This window comes from Nymphaea colorata, chromosome 4 (genome assembly GCF_008831285.2).
Source record: "Nymphaea colorata isolate Beijing-Zhang1983 chromosome 4, ASM883128v2, whole genome shotgun sequence".
NCBI classification, from domain to species: domain Eukaryota; kingdom Viridiplantae; phylum Streptophyta; class Magnoliopsida; order Nymphaeales; family Nymphaeaceae; genus Nymphaea; species Nymphaea colorata.
In genome coordinates, this window is record NC_045141.1 from 14126827 (window position 1) to 14144128 (window position 17302).

Genomic DNA, 17302 nt, shown 5'->3' on the forward strand with positions numbered 1-17302 from the left:
ATGATAACTGATTGCTTTCCTTCCTACTATCCCAAATTATATACTGGACTTACACCTTAATCTCTAGTCCTTTTAAAATTAAAACTGTTAATAATATTTTATAAATAACAAAAAATGTGAAAACGATCCCACTCTCTCTCTCTCTCTCTTAACCTGAGATTTACTTCATGATCAGAAGATTACCCACTTCTTGAAAACTAAAATTTTTGGTCAGGAGTCTGGTGGATAAGATTAAATTTATTTTTTATACATTTTTTCTTCATTTAAAAGGAAGAGTTTCAAAAATTTATTTTTTATACATTTTTTCTTCATTTAAAAGGAAGAGTTTCAAAAGCACAGTTGGAGATTTGTCAATAATAAAAACCAAAAATAAAAAATAAAAAAGCACATTCATGTTTGCGGAGTCCGTCCTTGTTGAGACATTGTAACTGCGTATAGATGATCTTCACTGCCACCCGACGACCTCCTCTCCGTTCACCAGCATGAAGAAAGCTGCGTCAGATTCAGAAGGTGCTGCTCAAGAGTTGCAGATATTTCTGCCGCGCCATGCTGGAATTCAGAGCCTCCCATTGTCTTCCAGGATACCCATTCCTTGCTGTCTGTGTTATTTATTATTATTGTTACAGCATCAGTCAAGTATAACTACTCTGCAGTTGTCAGGCCGTCAAATCCTGCAAGCTCTGCCCATTCGATGTAACCTGTAACGATCTGCAACACCATTTAAAACAATCCCATGATGATGACCGCCATGGAGTCCGACTTTTCATCCTTTTTTTGCATCCTTTTTCTTCCTCCTTTACTTGCAAAGTGAAAAGGGGTGGTTGTTCTCGGCTCCCACTTGCCTAGGTAACTTCATTGAGTTTTTTAAGCTGCCCCCTTTTTATACAGTACAGAGAACCTAACTGACCCACCTTTCTTGCCATTCTTTATCAGGTAGTCTGCTGCCCATTTGGCCGTTTCCCTTGTCCCAGTAACGTTGCTGTGGCTGGCCGCTCTGTTTCCATCTCGATGCCGCTGGGATGTCCGCAAGCTGTCTCTTCCCTTTAAATTGAGCCCTGACTTGGGTGGAATATCTCATTGGTGAGAAGACGATGGATTCGAGCTTCTGTTGGTGCTTGATCATTGTGGTTGGGCTTGTTGGCCACTTTGTCGATGGTGGCGGAGGGAGCTCGCCGCCTGTTGTAGTTAGAGGCACCGTGTTCATCAATGGAAGTGTTGGTATCGCTAAAACAGATGCAAACTTCATATGTGCGACCTTGGATTGGTGGCCTCCTGAGAAATGTGATTATGGGACCTGTAGTTGGGGTCATGCTTCACTTCTCAATCTAGTAATGCTCTTTCTTTTTCAGAAAACTTGGTCCTTCGCTTTGTTCAGTGAGTTCTGATACTGACGATTTTTTGTTCTACTTGTTTAGGATCTTAATAACACCATTCTGGTGAATGCTGTCAGAGGTCAGTTTTCTTCTCGGTGGTGGGTTCAGTGGTTCTTGTTCTGCTATATTGATTTTCTGCCTCTATTCTTAATGAGATTTCAGCGTTCTGGCCGCTGAAGATTCGATTGGGAGGCACGTTGCAAGACAAGGTAATATATGATGTAGGGGCGTCCGGGAAATCCTGCAATTCTTTCGTCGTGAATGCTTCTGAGATGTTTGGCTTCAGCCAAGGCTGTCTGCCGATGGCTAGATGGGACCAACTTAACAAGTTCTTCCAGAGAACCAGGTGAGTTGCAGCTGGTGGTAGAACGCCTTTCAGCCATCGTAATTGTTAATTAGGCCTCAAAACTGATCCTTGGAGCTACTTTGTTCCCTGCTGTTCTAAAGGAATAAACTTTGTTGTGTTACTTCAGGGCGACGGTTATCTTTGGACTGAATGCGCTGAATGGGAGAGTGACATTGAAGGATGGATCAGTGGGAGGACCTTGGAATTCATCGAATGCCGAGGCACTCATTCGTTACACTATAGATCACCGCTACAGAATCCACGGTTGGGAGCTTGGTGAGGCACTGAGCATTGCAGATTAGAGTTTACAAAATTAAGGTTTTCCGATTTTGCTGAATCCAGCGGGTTTATGGTATTCATTCATGAATTACAGGAAACGAACTGAGTGGAAGGGGGATCGGTGCAAGCATTGGAGCTGATCAATACGCATCTGATGTTGCTTCACTTCATAATATGATACACAATCTTTACAGGGGCTCCAGAGTGAAGCCATTAGTGATAGCGCCTGGCGGTTTCTTTGATGCTGCCTGGTATCAGGAACTCATCATCAAATCTAAGCGGAACCTGATGGATGTGATTACACATCATATTTATAATCTTGGTCCAGGTAAATGGGTAGGAGACCGTTGTCAGATGCATGTTTACTTTGTCGAAATCTGATGTAAGTTTGACCATGAGCTTGAGGAATTTGTTCTTCTGTTCAGGCGTTGATGAACATCTGATTGAGAAGATCCTAGATCCCGCCTACTTGGATGGGGAGGCAAAGGTTTTCAGTGATCTCCAGGGCATACTAAGAAGTGCTTCAACTTCTACCAGAGCATGGGTTGGTGAGGCTGGTGGAGCATACAACAGTGGTCGCAATCTTGTCACAAATTCGTTTGTGTTCAGTTTCTGGTAATCTTTGTACACCCTGCAACCCTATAGTAGACAGCTTCTCTAAAAACGTTACAATTGGCTTCTTGAGATGTTTCAGATTTTGATTTCTGAGAGATGACTGTACTGAGTTGATCCTGTTGGATTGAATTATTAGTCCCTTGTTTGCAGGTACTTGGATCAGCTGGGCATGTCTTCAAAGTTTGATACAAAGGCTTACTGCAGACAGAGCTTAATTGGTGGAAACTATGGATTACTCAACACAACTACTTTTCAACCAAATCCTGATTATTACAGGTCCATACTAACTGCTCAAGCATTTTTATCATCAATCAATTTTTATTGGATTGAGAATTCAATTTAAGCTCATCAGTTACCCACTGAGATTTGGTGGATTTGCGATTGCCTGTGTGCCAAAGCTTAAATTTTTGCCATCAAGGTGTTAAGATTGGTGATTTTCTTTTATCATTGCAGCGCTCTTCTTTGGCACCGATTGATGGGGAGAGTTGTGCTGTCGACCACATTCTCTGGGACAAGCAGCATCAGAGCATACGCACATTGCGCTAAAAACTTTGTAAGAAATCTCTCTTGATAAAAACTAATGTCAAGAGAACATTCTTACAGTTGGTCATTGAGATCGAATGTGTATAGGAGCACTAATAAATGGCAAGGCATCGCCATTTCTGTTGGTCTTTCGATGACAAGCCATTCCAGAAATCAACAAAAGAGCTTACTTTGTAGTTTGTACCTTACAGCAGTGGGAGAGACTTCCTGGTCTCCCGTATCTGCTGAATTTATTCGTTTTATCATCTGAAAGGCCAGAAACCAGGTCGTTTCGGGCCTGTACGTCAGGGCATATCACGCCCAACATATCATTAATTCTTTCTTCTTGGTGTTTTTGAATGTTTTGCCTATAAATGTTAATTTTATGGTGATAATATGCAGAGGGGAATCACACTTCTTTTAATCAATCTCAGCAGCAACACCACTGTTCAGGCTGTTGTTACATCTGAATCTTACAAACAGACGGCTGAAGTCACAGAAGTTGGCAGAATGCCTGGAGCTTGGAGGAAAGGTGGACAGACCAGAGAGGAATACCATTTAACTGCAAAGGATGGAAACCTGCATAGCCACACTGTGTTGCTAAATGGCAAGGCACTTGACGTAAGCCAGAGTGGAAGAATACCCGCATTTAACCCAATAATTGTCAGTGAAAGAGAGCCCATAAGTATTGTTCCTTTCTCAATTGTATTTGCTCGCATACCCTACATTGATCCCTATCCTTGTAGGATCTAAGATGCCTTGATATAATTATTCATATTTGCAGTTCAAAGAACTGCCACATCATTCTGTAATTTTTCTTGGAACTTGATTGCTGCAAGACCATGTAGAAGAATCGCATGGGGAAGTTTCCCACGCATGAAATAATGCAATCTAGATTTTGTTGGAATGTTTATATGCAGTGGAATACTCTATTTGATAAACAAAGCCGCGAAGGCAAATCGATTAAAGTGAGAAAGCAGGGCCAACAAGAAAATTCAGAAATATTAACATAGATTTGTACGTCATGTTAGAGCACCTTTTTCTCTGCATAAACTGGAACAGAATGAATGTTTCAGTTTGAAGCAACCACTCTCTTCTGCCTTCCTCTACCTCCATCTGAAGCCCTCCCCTAATTATCTTCTCTGTCTAGTCTGAAGCAAGTTGACACTCAACACAACACACATTCTATACTCCCTTGAGTAGAACGCTCACAAATGATTGGAACAAATTTGTTCAATTCCAATAGACCAAGTGTGTCATAGCAATTCTTTTGAATATTACGTTCGGAAATGCCTGTCCTTTTTCTTATTGCACCATTCTCAGCACAGCTTGTACATCCCAGAATGACTGTCACTCTAGGACCCGTGGAAACAAACCTCCCTAAACTGTGGTTTTGATGTGATCTTTTCTTTTCTGTTAGCCACATGAGAGGTAGCTATCCTCATTGGAAAGTGAGTGCCTGCATGAACAGGTGAAATTCATATTTGTGTGTGAGCTTGCAAACGAATTGAAGCATTGAACATCTTCTCCATGATACAAATGTGAAATGAGAAAAAGATACCAAAGTAAGAATCTGATTTACAAGGGACTTCAAAATAGCAACACCATGTTCCGAATATGCCAAAACCTCCTCGAAGGGTCCGCTCATGTGTAGATCCATTTGATGCTGTCCTCTAGTGCATACTAGTCTGTAAGAAATGTCCTTTCAGTAAAACTCTCTTGAGCATCTGAACTTCATGATCAATGTCTGGTAAGTTTGGGTTCTGCTGTCCTCAATAAAACAAGACCATGGTAATCAGGTGATTTGATACGCTTTTCGACAAAGTTCATTAGTGATAAAAACTATGACCAAAACGTGTTACTTAGTTTCTTTTTTTTTTGTAGGTTAACATAACAGCGTAAAACTACCTCATTGATTCACGAGTTCGTGCTGTAAAGAAGGTCTCTTTCAGCCACCAAGGATGTAAAGTCATGGGCTGCATGATCATGGCTTCCCCTGTCCACTGGAACGGAAAAGGTGGGGAGGGCTGACTAGGATAAATAAACATTGGTTAACAGTTTTTCCATTGAAGGCTTCTTTTATTTCAATCTGTATGGCCAATAGACAAAAGATTTTGTTAGGATCAAAATTTTAATGTCAAACTGCAACCACATGAAGAAACATGGACTCACATTTTCTCATCAGGACGACATCACGCTTAAACTTTGGGTTTCAGGCCCACATCCATTTTCGTGTTCCTGCGTTTTGTCGTACCCAACCAAGAAAATTTGTTATTTTATTGGAAAAATGGTACGTTTGACAAGAAAATGTTTGAAACAAACTGGCACTAAGGCTTCCTCTCTTTTTTTTCCATTTCAATCTTCGACTACTTGGTTCAACCCCACTTGGTTTGGGACTTGCCTGTATATGGGGATGGTAGCGAATCAGATATACTCTGAACCGTACCTGCTTTTTCAGATATCAGATAATTGGTTTTGAATTTGGATTTGAATCTGAATGAAGAAAAGTCATCCCTGAATCTTAGTCAGAAATCCATTTTACCATCCGAATCCGACCCAAATCCAATTTTTGCATTTACATCCGAATCTGATTCAGAACCTGAATTTTAAACCAAATCCGGCTGATTTTCAAAATGTTAGAGCATTGGATATAGGATATTTATTTAAAACTAATCCAATCTGAATCCAAACTTGATAAGATATTTATGTATATTTGAATCTGAATTCGATCAAATGTCATTTTTTAAATCCAAAATCTATCTGATTTCTTAATTTAATATTAATTTTGTGTTTCATATCTGATTTTTTGGAACGATTGGTCTGATCTCCATCAATTGACATCCCTACCTGTACATTCACAACTCAACCCTACCCAAAAAGTGGAAACCCCACAGGAAGTACAGCGATTCATGAAATGATGACAGGATTCAAGTCGATAGGGCAACTCAAAGTAACATAGCATATGTGGAAGGGGCTCAAGAATAGTCACATATTGATGCAACTACGCCGCAACAGGTGATGATCACAAAAGCAACCACAGTGCAGAGAAGATGAAAAAGTTGCACCACAAACCAAAGCAAAGAGGAAAGTTCATTGTCTACAACAGTATGAACTAAGCAAACTTGTTTTCCACAGTGGTGCATTCTGCTGGGACTTCTTAGCTCCCAAGCAACGATTTAGAGATGAAGCTTCAAGGCCACGAAACATCTGTCAGGATTGCAAAATCTTTGATTAAATTAAGCCTGTCATTTTCTCCTGGAAGGAGTCGGCATCTGCTTGCTTTTTACTTGAGCTGTCGAGATCCAGATACAGTAAAAGCTTCTGTACAAGGCTATGCACAGGTGCCCTTTGGAAACTGATTCCTCTAAGTTGAGATGTGATTTACATGATTCATTCTTTAAGTCACATTTTCTATGATGCAGTTTTCAGTGGCTATTGATCTTTGCAATGCTGTAAAATCTTTATCGTTATTTCAAATTCCAGCATTTTAGAAATAGGCTCTTATTAAATTAACCATACAGGTCAGATCTATAGAGTTTAATTTAGTTAAAATGATAAAATGTTGAGATGCAAAGGTCAGTTATACATAACATAATCTTGCACATAAGTTAGTCTTGTAAACAAGTTTTTACTGGATCCCCACTGTTTTGGGTTGGGTTATAAAGTGAAATGACCCACAACCACGTTCAGGGCATGCAGTCTGAAAAAAAAAACTACCTTTATGTGACGCTGACCATGCCAAAGGACACATTCTTACTCGAGAAGAGAACAGATTTTCTAGCATGTGGGGCTTATATATGGCTCAGGTTTGGTCAGATGGTTTTACCCTTTTCTCTAGCGTTTCCTACTTAGTCATCCCAGATCCAGATCCGACTCATTTACATGTGTAAACATGATAGTTTCTGAGTTTCATATTTCACATGGAAGACTGTTCTATCTTAGGAACGAGAGGAAATGAGTAAAAGTAAGACACCACTATGTAATACTTAATTTTAAGTGCTACATATAAAATTTTTTTTCTAATATTTGTAAAAGTAACTTTATAGCTCTTCTGTGTACCAATGGTCAACTTGATTAAACACTAGCCCACTTGATTTCTACATCTTAATTTACGTGAGTTGACGTAAATTAAACACTAGTCAACAATTTGCTCACACTAACTGGAATGTGTATAAGAAAAGCCTAGTCATCTTATACATGGAAAAGGTAATTGACGCATTTGGTTGCTTCAGATTAAAAGTTTGCTTTGCCATGAACTCTCGATGAGAAGAAGAAGTATTTCCTCCCATTCAACCCCTTGTCGCCTTAACGTACATGGCATTGCTTTCAGTGCCTCAAGAGCCGATCCTACGAGCCGATCTTACGGCACTTCAACTTGCATATCGGTGACTTTTGCAACACATAGAGTTGACGCCTCAAAAATTCAAAATAGTGACTGGACACCTATCAGACCCCCACCCAACCATTTCACCAACCCCCTCACGGACTTAGATTCTGAACTCACTAGCACATATGAATAGTAATCATTTTCTCTGTCGGGGTTACTTACAAGCAACCATTTTCTCAATCAGGGTTGCATACAATTGCCTTGTCATAGATGAAGTATGAGCATGAGTATCACACTTTTATGATTTTTACTTGTTTATTAAAATGATTCTTCTACTACGGCATGACATGTAAATCCGTTGAAAGGATTATTTTCACGGGTCATTACTGCAAGGTAGTGGAGAAAATAGTCTTACTGCATTAAGTTAATCTACTGATGCTCATATCCGGACTTGATACGAGGATGCCAAATTGCAATATCAAGACAACCCTCAAGTTTGTATTCTTAGCATGTGCAAACCATCATTGTGTTCATGCCAATTTTCAGTAAAGTTGATTATTCACTTGAAGGTAGTATGTCGTAGTATGTCCACTCTGGCTTGAATACAGCTTGGCAAAAAATTGTTATTTCTTGAGGATGGCAACTGATACATCCTCCCAAAGTACATTATATGTAATCCCCGAGAGAGTTGGTAAGGTTGGTATGCAAGTAGTTATCGTTTCGAATTTTCAAGCATCAACTTTCTGTGCTGCAAAAGAAAACACAGTTGCACAAGTTGAAACGGGGAGGGTGCAACACCCGAGGCACTGAAGCTGACCTTATACTCTAAAGGAATAAAGGGTTGACTGGGAGCTACTCATACTCATCCTACTCACCTTTATATGTGGAATTAAAAGTTTTTTACTCATGTAAAAAGGAAAGCAAAATTGACTAAATTTTAGAAAAGTGTGCTCGAGATGGACCAGGAGAAAACTTTTACTGCCTTCATCAATGTTGAAAATCTTAGAATAACATTGCGTGGTTGGCCTAATAGATTCCATGGTAGAAATTTCCGGATGGTTCATTAAAATAACCAAGTATTCTTTTGTCATTATATCCACAAATTGCATAATTAGCAAGAAGTCACCCTCATACCCCAAAGTTTTGCTTGTCCCTTCAACAAGTAAACCTAAATACACTTGAAAAATAGTGCCATGCATCATGACTGTTGATCATCGGCAGATTGAATCCTCATTCAGCTGAAACATATTATCACCAACAGGGCTATTCAATGAGTTGAACCAACTTAGGTTCGACTCGAACTTGCCTGTAAAGTTCGACTCGAACTCCACTCTTAAACGAGTCGATTTCAAGTAAAAAGAAAAAAGAAAATTGTTGACGTTGAGGTGATTTTTAGAATATTAAAGAACTTGATAGTTCTTTAATTATTTCCCATAACTTTTTTGTTTACATTGTAATTTTGCTTTTTACCCTAATTCTCCCTTAAATAAGGGTTAAGGTAAGTGACAATAAGAAGTTGGACGTGATTTAATACAGTAAAAGCTTCTGTACAAGGCTATGTACAGGTGCCCTTTGGAAACTGATTCCTCTAAGTTGAGATGTGATTTACATGATTCATTCTTTAAATCACATTTTCTATGACGCAGTTTCAGTGGCTATTGGTCTTTGCAATGCTGTAAAATCTTTATCGTTGTTTCAAATTCTAGCATTTTAGATATAGGTTCTTATTAAATTAACCATACAGGTCAGATCTATAGAGTTGAATTTAGTTAAAATGATAAAATGTTGAGATGCAAAGATCAGTTATACATAATCTTGCACATAAGTTAGTCTTGTAAACAAGTTTTTACTGGATCCCAACTGTTTTGGGTTGGGTTATAAAGTGAAATGACCCACAACCACGTTTAGGGCATGCAGCCTGAAGAAAAACTACCTTTATGTGATGCCAAAGGACACATTCTTACTCGGGAAGAGAACAGATTTTCTAACATGTGGGGCTTATATATGGCTCAGGTTTGGTCAGATGGTTTTACCTTTTTTTCTAGCGTTTCATACGTAGTAATCCCAGATCCAGATCCGACTCATTTACATGTGTAAACACGGTAATTTCTGAGTTTCATATTTCACATGGAAGACATTGTTCTATCCTAGGAACGAGAGGAAAGTTAAAAAATAAGAATGGTTATACTCATTTTCCACTATGTAATACTTAATTTCAAGTGCTACATATAAAATTTTTCTTCTAATATTTGTAAAATTAACTTTATAGCTATTTTGTGAACCAATGGTTAACTTGATTAAACACTAGCCCACTTGATTTCTACAACTTAATTTACGTACTTTGTAAGCCTTACGTATATTATGACTTCTCTAAGTCGTGATTATAGAAAAGTTAGCCCGATTAACCACCATCCTACTTTCTTCACTCCTTTGGTTGTCCACCCTCATTGGTCTTTCGTCTACACATGCTTCAACTCATTTATTGATGTTTACTGTTTACTACTATGACATCCAAAAGAGTTGTTTGGTTTTCGCATACGCCTGAAGATATTTTCAGTGAAACCAGCTATATATAGATGCACTTGGAATATTCAGAATGTTTGGTTTTCGCATATGCCTGAAGATATTTTCAGTGAAACAAGCTATATATAGATGCACTTGGAATATTCAAAACTGTGTCACAAAGAAGATGACTTGTTCTGGTGAAATTGTATGAGCGGACCATTCTAAGGTAGTTAGGAACTCATTTTACTCCAGACGATTTGCTCACACTAACTGGAATATGTATAAGGAAAGCTTAGTCATCTTATACATGGAAAATGTAATTGATGCATTTGGTTGCTTCAGATTAAAAGTTTGCTTTACTATGAACTCTCGATGAGTAGAAGAAGTATTTCATCCTACTCTCTAGAAAAGAACTAAAGCTCTCATTCAACCCCTTGTCGCCTTAGAGCATATGGCATTGCTTTTGGTGCCTCAAAGTGCCGATCCTACGGTGCTTTAACTTGCATATCGATGACCACCCCTTTGCAGCACATAGAGTTAACGCCTCATTAATTCAAAATAGAGACTGGACCCTATCAGATGCCCACCCAACCATTGCACCAACCCCTCAGGGACTTGATTGTGAACTGACTAGCACATATGGATAGTAATAATTTTCTCAGTCAGTGTTACTTACAAGAAACCATTTTCTCAATCAGGATTGCGTACAAGTGCCTATTGAAGTACGCTTACCAGCAGAAGAAATGTCATAGATGAAGTATAAGCATAAGTATCACACTTTTGTGATTTTTCCTTGTTTATTGAAGTGAATCTTCTACTACGGCGTGAAATGTCAATCTGTTGGAAGGATTACCTTCAGGGGTCATTACTGCAAGGTAGAGAAGAAAATAGTCTTATTGCATTAAGTTAATATTCTGATGCTCATATCCGGACCTATATGAGGATGCCAAATTGCAATATCCAGACAACCCTGAAGTTTGCATTCTTAGCATGTGCAAACCGTCATTGTTCATGCCAATTTTCAGTAAAGTTGATTATTCACTTGAAGGTAGTATGTCCACTCTGGCTTGAATACAGCTTGGCAAAAAGTTGTTAGTTGCTAAGGATGGCAACTGATACATCCTCCCAAAGTACATTATATGTAATCCCAAAGTACATTATATGTAGTCCCTGAGAGGATTGGTGCAATGATTAGGATGAAGGTTGGGAGGCAGCTAGTTCTCGTTTCAAATTTTCAAGCATCAACTCTTTGTGCTGCAACACTGATGCGCAAGTTGAAGCAGGGAGGGTGCAACACTTGAGGCACCAAAGTAGATAAAAGGGCAAAGGGTTGAGTGAAAGCTTGAGCTCTCTTTCCAGTGGTAAGATAAAATATTCATCCTACTCACCCCTGAAGTACATTATATATAAGAATAAAGATGCATCTTGACCAATTGTTCTTTCATGTTAACTTTCAACAATCAAAATCATCATTAAAAATGAAAGCAAAACTGACTTGATTTTGGAAAAGTATGCTCTAGATGGACCAGGAGAAAACAATTACTGCCTTCAACAATGTTGAAAATCTTAGAATAACATTGTGTGGTTGGCCTAATAGATTCCATGGCAGAAATTTTGGATGGTTCATTAAAATAACCAAGTATTCTTTTGTCATTATATCCACAAATTGCATAATTACCAAGAAGTCATCCTCATACCCCAAAGTTTTGCTTGTCCCTTCAACAAGCAGACCTAAATACACATGAAAATCATTGGCATGCATCACGACTGTTGATCATCGGCAGATTGAATCCTCATTCAGATGACACATATTATCACCAATAAGGCTATTCAATGAGTCGAACCAACTTGGGCTCGACTCTAACTTGCCTGGTAAAGTTCAACTTGAACTCCACTCTTAATCGAGTCGAGTTCAAGTAGGAAAACGAACACATTTAATTTAATGAGTCAAACTTGACCTACAACTCGGTTAAACTCAAGTAAGCTTGTGGAGAAAAAAAGTGTTAAAAATACTTCTGTTTTTTTTCACAAGTGAAAAGTTATCCTAATGATCATGCCAACCCACCCAGCTGAACTTGGCTCATGCTTAGCCGAGCGGACTCGTGGACAGCCCTAAATTCACCAATATCCTAATGGTCTTCTAATTGATAACGGCTGTAGAAAACTTGATCACTCATCACTGGCTAAAGAAATTACATTGACACGCTGCCTTCATGAAAAATAGCTGATGAGAATAATCAGCTAATAATAACAGATGACTGCAGCCCAAGCTGGAGAAAACATTTAACTTAAAGTTTCATGTGTGAAATTTTTTCTCATTTTGCATCACTTCATGGTTAGGCTGATCGTCATAGTATATTGGGCAACCTTTTTTGGCACTAATTACAGGTGAAAATATCATGTCATTGGCGCACAAAGTTGCATTTAGTATAAGTAGAGTACAAGGTAATCCCAGAAACCAGTTCTTTGAGATCAACAATGTTACATTACAATTAACAAAAGAAAGGTAGAGAAACGGGATATGAACCTGCATACTACTTGCAGGTCACCACCTCGACAAAAAAGATGTTGATGCCTTGTCACTTGTCGAAATGCGAGGAGTTCTTCCCAACCACTGATTAAGGACCACAAGTAACATAAGATCAAACTAGGAACAACCTACGTGCTGCGATTTCTTTTTTATTCTATGAATTTACAATAGGCTTTACAACATTATGCACACCTTCCCTTGATGGGAAAGCCTTTAAAATATTGCTTTCTAAGAATAATGCTGCATCAATGTGCAGCTGTTGGAAAAAAAGAATGATATAATACAAAAAAGGTTAAAATCCTCATTGGAAAGCAGAGTATTTTCAAGGCGCTTAATCACCCTTGACAAATGTCTGGGGCTTGCTGCTAGCAAAGGCTACCCACACAGCCGCACCGGTCAAGTAAAAGAAGATAGATGGTAAAAATAGAGCCACCTTACAATATGAAGAAAAGGATAAAAGTATTAGAGCCATGAAAGTAAAGACTGAAATCAATTGAAATGTAATTATAGAAGTTGATGGTAGACATACACTCCAAGAGTGAGTTTGGTCAATAAGGTATCCAGCAAGGGCAACACCAACAATTCCAGGAACAGCTCCTACAGTATTTGTTATCCCCTGTAAAAGAAAAGAAGGAAATAGTCATTATCATATTTTCATTTTTTTGTTTTCTCGAGACGCATGAACATAGACTTACTAGAAGTATGCTTGCATATTCAGGAGATATGTCCTGATGAGTGCAGTATAGTCCTGCATACAAAAGAGGCATACTATCAGTGTTTCAAGTGGCAGGAGCACGACACCGCAACTCAAACTTTCTGCTGCATTTATGATTGAAAAGTACCTGACAATGCAAAACTTGAAAGAGACAAACCGGCAGTAAGAAAAGCTACAATTTCCCATGGTGACATTCCTAAATCCATGGAAGCAACACTCATGGAGAGGGCTGGACAAATGAAAGCAATTGTCTGACAGATCTTTCGGACCTGCATAAAGGAAGGTAGAAATCATTAATAGTGAGGGGTGTTGTGGATGCAATTTTACAAAACTGCTAGATAGTGCATCTTAAACTATTGATTTTCATAGATGGGATTGTCTCATAGTTTGGAAAACTTCAATTTCAAATGCTTTCTTTTCTTGCCTCAGGAGGCAGAGTTACACATAAAAACTTACTAATTGCTCTAGACATGCTTAGGGGAGAAAGGAAGCTAAGTGCATAAATTTCTGTGTATGAAACAATTATCAAAGAGCATCATGTATAAACTATTGAAGCATGAACAGACAAATAATAAATAAATAAATAACTAATTTTGGGTCTTACATGCAGAGCTCTACTAACTGTCTTGATAAACTTTTTTCAACTAGACAATCATATTGATAATGCAGCATAGAAGACTGGAGGCGAAATTAATATAAATTAAGAGCTACAGTCTTACCACAGTAGTCTCGACTCCATTTGATATAAGTGTGTCTGCAAATGTTGCTGCAATGCTGGTAACAGCAATGGAAGCAAGTGGAGGGAGGAGAGACACCTGGCTCATGAAGAAACAACCTGATCAGTTGAGTACCAAAAGAGAATAAAATTGACTTATTTGTGTAACTGCACAAAAATAGAGCATACTGAGCAATTAGGTGTTTAAATTGTTAAGCATAAAAGAGACTTAATTTCAGGAACTGCTGAAATATGAACACATAAGACCGAGATGTTGATGGACAAGGGGCAGAAAGTAATCTAAAAGACTAAACCTTTCAAGTTCATGTTATCTATCATGAACAACATTATGGTGTGTTACTACTTTAGAATAGTGGTCCATGTAAATATAGACACGGGAAAAAATCTGTCACACTCGCATCAACATGACTCTGGTCTAGCTTGAGTGCAGCACTGCACTCAGGCCACATGAGTGAAGTGCGGCTGACCACACCACTGGGCACTGAGTTCAATGTGGCTAACTGCACACACCGTTTTCTGTCCAAGCAGATTCACACTCAACTTGAGTAAACATCGAGTCTAGTGCAGTCAAAGTGCACAAAAGGCTAAAAAATTGAGGAATGAAGACTCTTTTAGGATCCAATTTTTAGCCTGATGCCCTCACCTGTTGATCACTGGTGGCCTCCTCCTCATCTCTGTCTACTTTTGGCAACCAGCAAGGCAGCAACAATGAGGACGCGCAGCAATTGGCAACTGACAATGGTGTGGGTGAAGCAACAACCGACCCTGGCCACAGTTGGTTTTCAGGTTTTAAATTTTTTAATCTTTGTCTTTGGGTGAGTGGCAAGTGATGACAAGGATGAGGCAGCAACTGACCACTGACCACCGCAGACGGTTTGTTTTCAAGAGCTAAATTTTTAATCTCTATTCTCTATATTTGGGTCACTGGCTACTGGCAATGGCGAGGCAGCAACAGGTCACTTTCCCTACTTGGCTATTCATGCTTCTTTTTACATCTGTTTCACATATATATATATATATATATATATATATATATATTTCATGGTATTTCTAGCAATGATTCACAGTGCTTTTAGCAACAGATTTTTTATTTTTATTTTAATCATCTTATATATATGTATGTCTGTACGTACACGTATGTATGTAGGTATGCATGCATGTATGTATGTATGTATGTATGTATTTATGTATGTGTGTGTGTGTGTGTGTGTATACACCAGATAGTATAGCAGATCACATATATAACATATATAAATAAAATATTATATAATCTAGTAATCTACTGAGTTGGAGCAAGAACTATGCTAGTAATAATAGTTATACCGTAGACACTCTTTTAGTAAATAGTTTAGGATGGTAGAAGTTAAGTGTTACTTTTATAAGCCTTTTTTTATTATGTCTAATTACTGGGTGGACATATTCTGTAAAGCTTCTTCATCGTTACCTTGTTCCTATATTAACATAGGACTAGGGTTATGGAATACAATTTTCACTCTTTCTCAAAGTCTATTGCAACAAGCAACAATCCTAAGGGGATGATTAAGGAGACTATGTAGAGAATTTTAGTTAATTTCCTTTAAAAACTCTCAGAAGCCATCTCCTTCACAACTTTCATGAATGCATAATGTGCAGGAAACCCTTAAACATCCACTACACAATAATATTAGAACGTAAGTTGCTGAATTTTCTGATACATCTGAAACTTGAAATTTGCCATTAACTGACGTATTAAATCCACTTTCTATGTATTTCAACAATTCATTGTGAGAAGCAGGGAAAGATCAATAAAGCATATGAGAAGCTGGAGGAAGGTTGACTAAGCAATGGAGACAAGGTACCAGCCGCTGAATTTGTAAAGGTGATGAAATTATGTACTTACTGGTTCATGTGGAGTTAACCATACAAGTTTAAACATCTAAGATAAAAATGAGAGGAATTTGAGTCCGCATTGATACTAGCTACAGCTATACCCAGGCCTTTCTGTGGTTTATTGTTAGAAAATTTAGTAACTGCAATCTTTCTGTCAGATTGCTGCTGAATAATCTGCATGTCGATGAGGAAAGAAGAGAGCAATTGACATAACCTGAAAAGAGTTTTACCAATTAGAAGCCTGTTAGCCTAAACAGAGGTATTCAGCATGGATTCTGTTCACTTTGCAAGTTGAGGATTTTGTGATAAAGCCTTGAATATTATCTCAGGCAAGAGTTTTCATGTAATGACAGTTCTCCACAGGGTAATGCTGATAGAGATTTTCAAATATTGAAATCAATGAAAGTTACTGAGTTCATTATTGACATAGAGCAGACTGATGAGCTAGGAAGATCTCAATCCAACAACTGGGATTGGAGTTTTGACTTGGTAGGATGTTGATCAGAAATGGCTCTTCAATCCCAAGTCAAGCAAAGACATAACACTACTTAGATTTATATAATATCCTGGATAACATCATCCAAGCAATCAAACAAAAAGGGATCTTGGATAACTAATTTCAGGTCAATACGTACATGATACACCCTGGATAAATTCTTTCTGGATACTTACCACCTTGAATCAGTTACCCAGGATTTCTGTACCATGGACAATTGATTCCATCAATCAAACTTATCATTAGTGAAACAGATGTGTGTTCGAACTTCAAACCCAGAACCAACAACTAGCCAAAATCTTGAATCCAAGAGGCTAGACTTCATTATCTTCCAAGCTGCTAGTGTAGTAGCGGCAGCAACAAAAGATACAAAAGAAGAAAAACTCAAAAAAAAAGACACTCTAGTAGGACGTGGAACCCTAGTTTAAAGTTTTAAACATTATTAAAGACAGTAAAGTACAAAACTGCCCTGCACAGAAGTTATAACAGTAAGAGAATTATAACGGATTACAATAAAAGGACAGTTGTGACCTTTTACGAACATAAAAAAAAACCAAGAGTGAACTTTAAAAATGTGCACTATCCATATTTCCATTAGTGTTAAGGTTGAATATGTCCTCTCCATATCTAAAATTTGTGAAACCACAGCTTTTGGAACCCAAAACAGATTTCATGGACATACTCTATTTTAAATAGGATTACTGGAGTTCAAATTCTAGGTGTCCTATGCATAAGACAAGACTTGATCATAATTTGTATTTCAGTGTCCAACTGCCACAATTTAACTTAGAAGTTAGAAGGTGTTGAATAATATGTGTTAGGTGGTATTTTGAATATTTAAGAGTTTAGGAAGAGCTCTTTATAAATAAGGGTTTTATTTATGGACCTCTTTTGTAATTTGTTACTTTACCCTAATTCTCATTTAACATGAGATTAGGGCAGCTTTAGTCAATACGATAGAAAGTTCTCCCTCTCTCTCTTTCTCTCTC

At 38.1% G+C, this 17302-nt stretch overlaps 2 protein-coding genes across 3 annotated transcripts in view; one reads left to right on the plus strand and one right to left on the minus strand.

The window, feature by feature from the left end:
- The first annotated feature begins 442 nt into the window (after window positions 1-442).
- LOC116252237 (heparanase-like protein 3) lies at window positions 443-4048 on the plus strand. The gene is made up of 10 exons (XM_031626371.2): window positions 443-846; window positions 934-1328; window positions 1416-1452; window positions 1536-1719; window positions 1847-1995; window positions 2093-2326; window positions 2424-2613; window positions 2764-2889; window positions 3067-3166; window positions 3538-4048. Exons 2-10 carry the CDS (start codon window positions 1092-1094, stop codon window positions 3886-3888), a joined length of 1608 nt encoding a protein of 535 aa, XP_031482231.1. The 5' UTR covers window positions 443-846; window positions 934-1091; the 3' UTR covers window positions 3889-4048.
- An 8290-nt stretch (window positions 4049-12338) lies between these two features.
- LOC116252214 (probable anion transporter 6, chloroplastic) overlaps window positions 12339-17302 on the minus strand; it is a 48317-nt gene continuing 43353 nt past the window's right edge. The window contains exons 12-16 of one of the 2 annotated variants that reach the window (XM_050077497.1): window positions 13932-14027; window positions 13340-13481; window positions 13193-13245; window positions 13027-13113; window positions 12339-12930 (exon numbers count right to left, since the gene is read on the minus strand). In XM_050077497.1, coding sequence (XP_049933454.1) covers window positions 12829-12930; window positions 13027-13113; window positions 13193-13245; window positions 13340-13481; window positions 13932-14027 — 480 coding nt within the window. In that variant the 3' untranslated portion in view covers window positions 12339-12828. The remainder of the gene's footprint in view (window positions 12931-13026; window positions 13114-13192; window positions 13246-13339; window positions 13482-13931; window positions 14028-17302) is intronic. The other variant, XM_031626335.2, reaches the window with a different exon arrangement.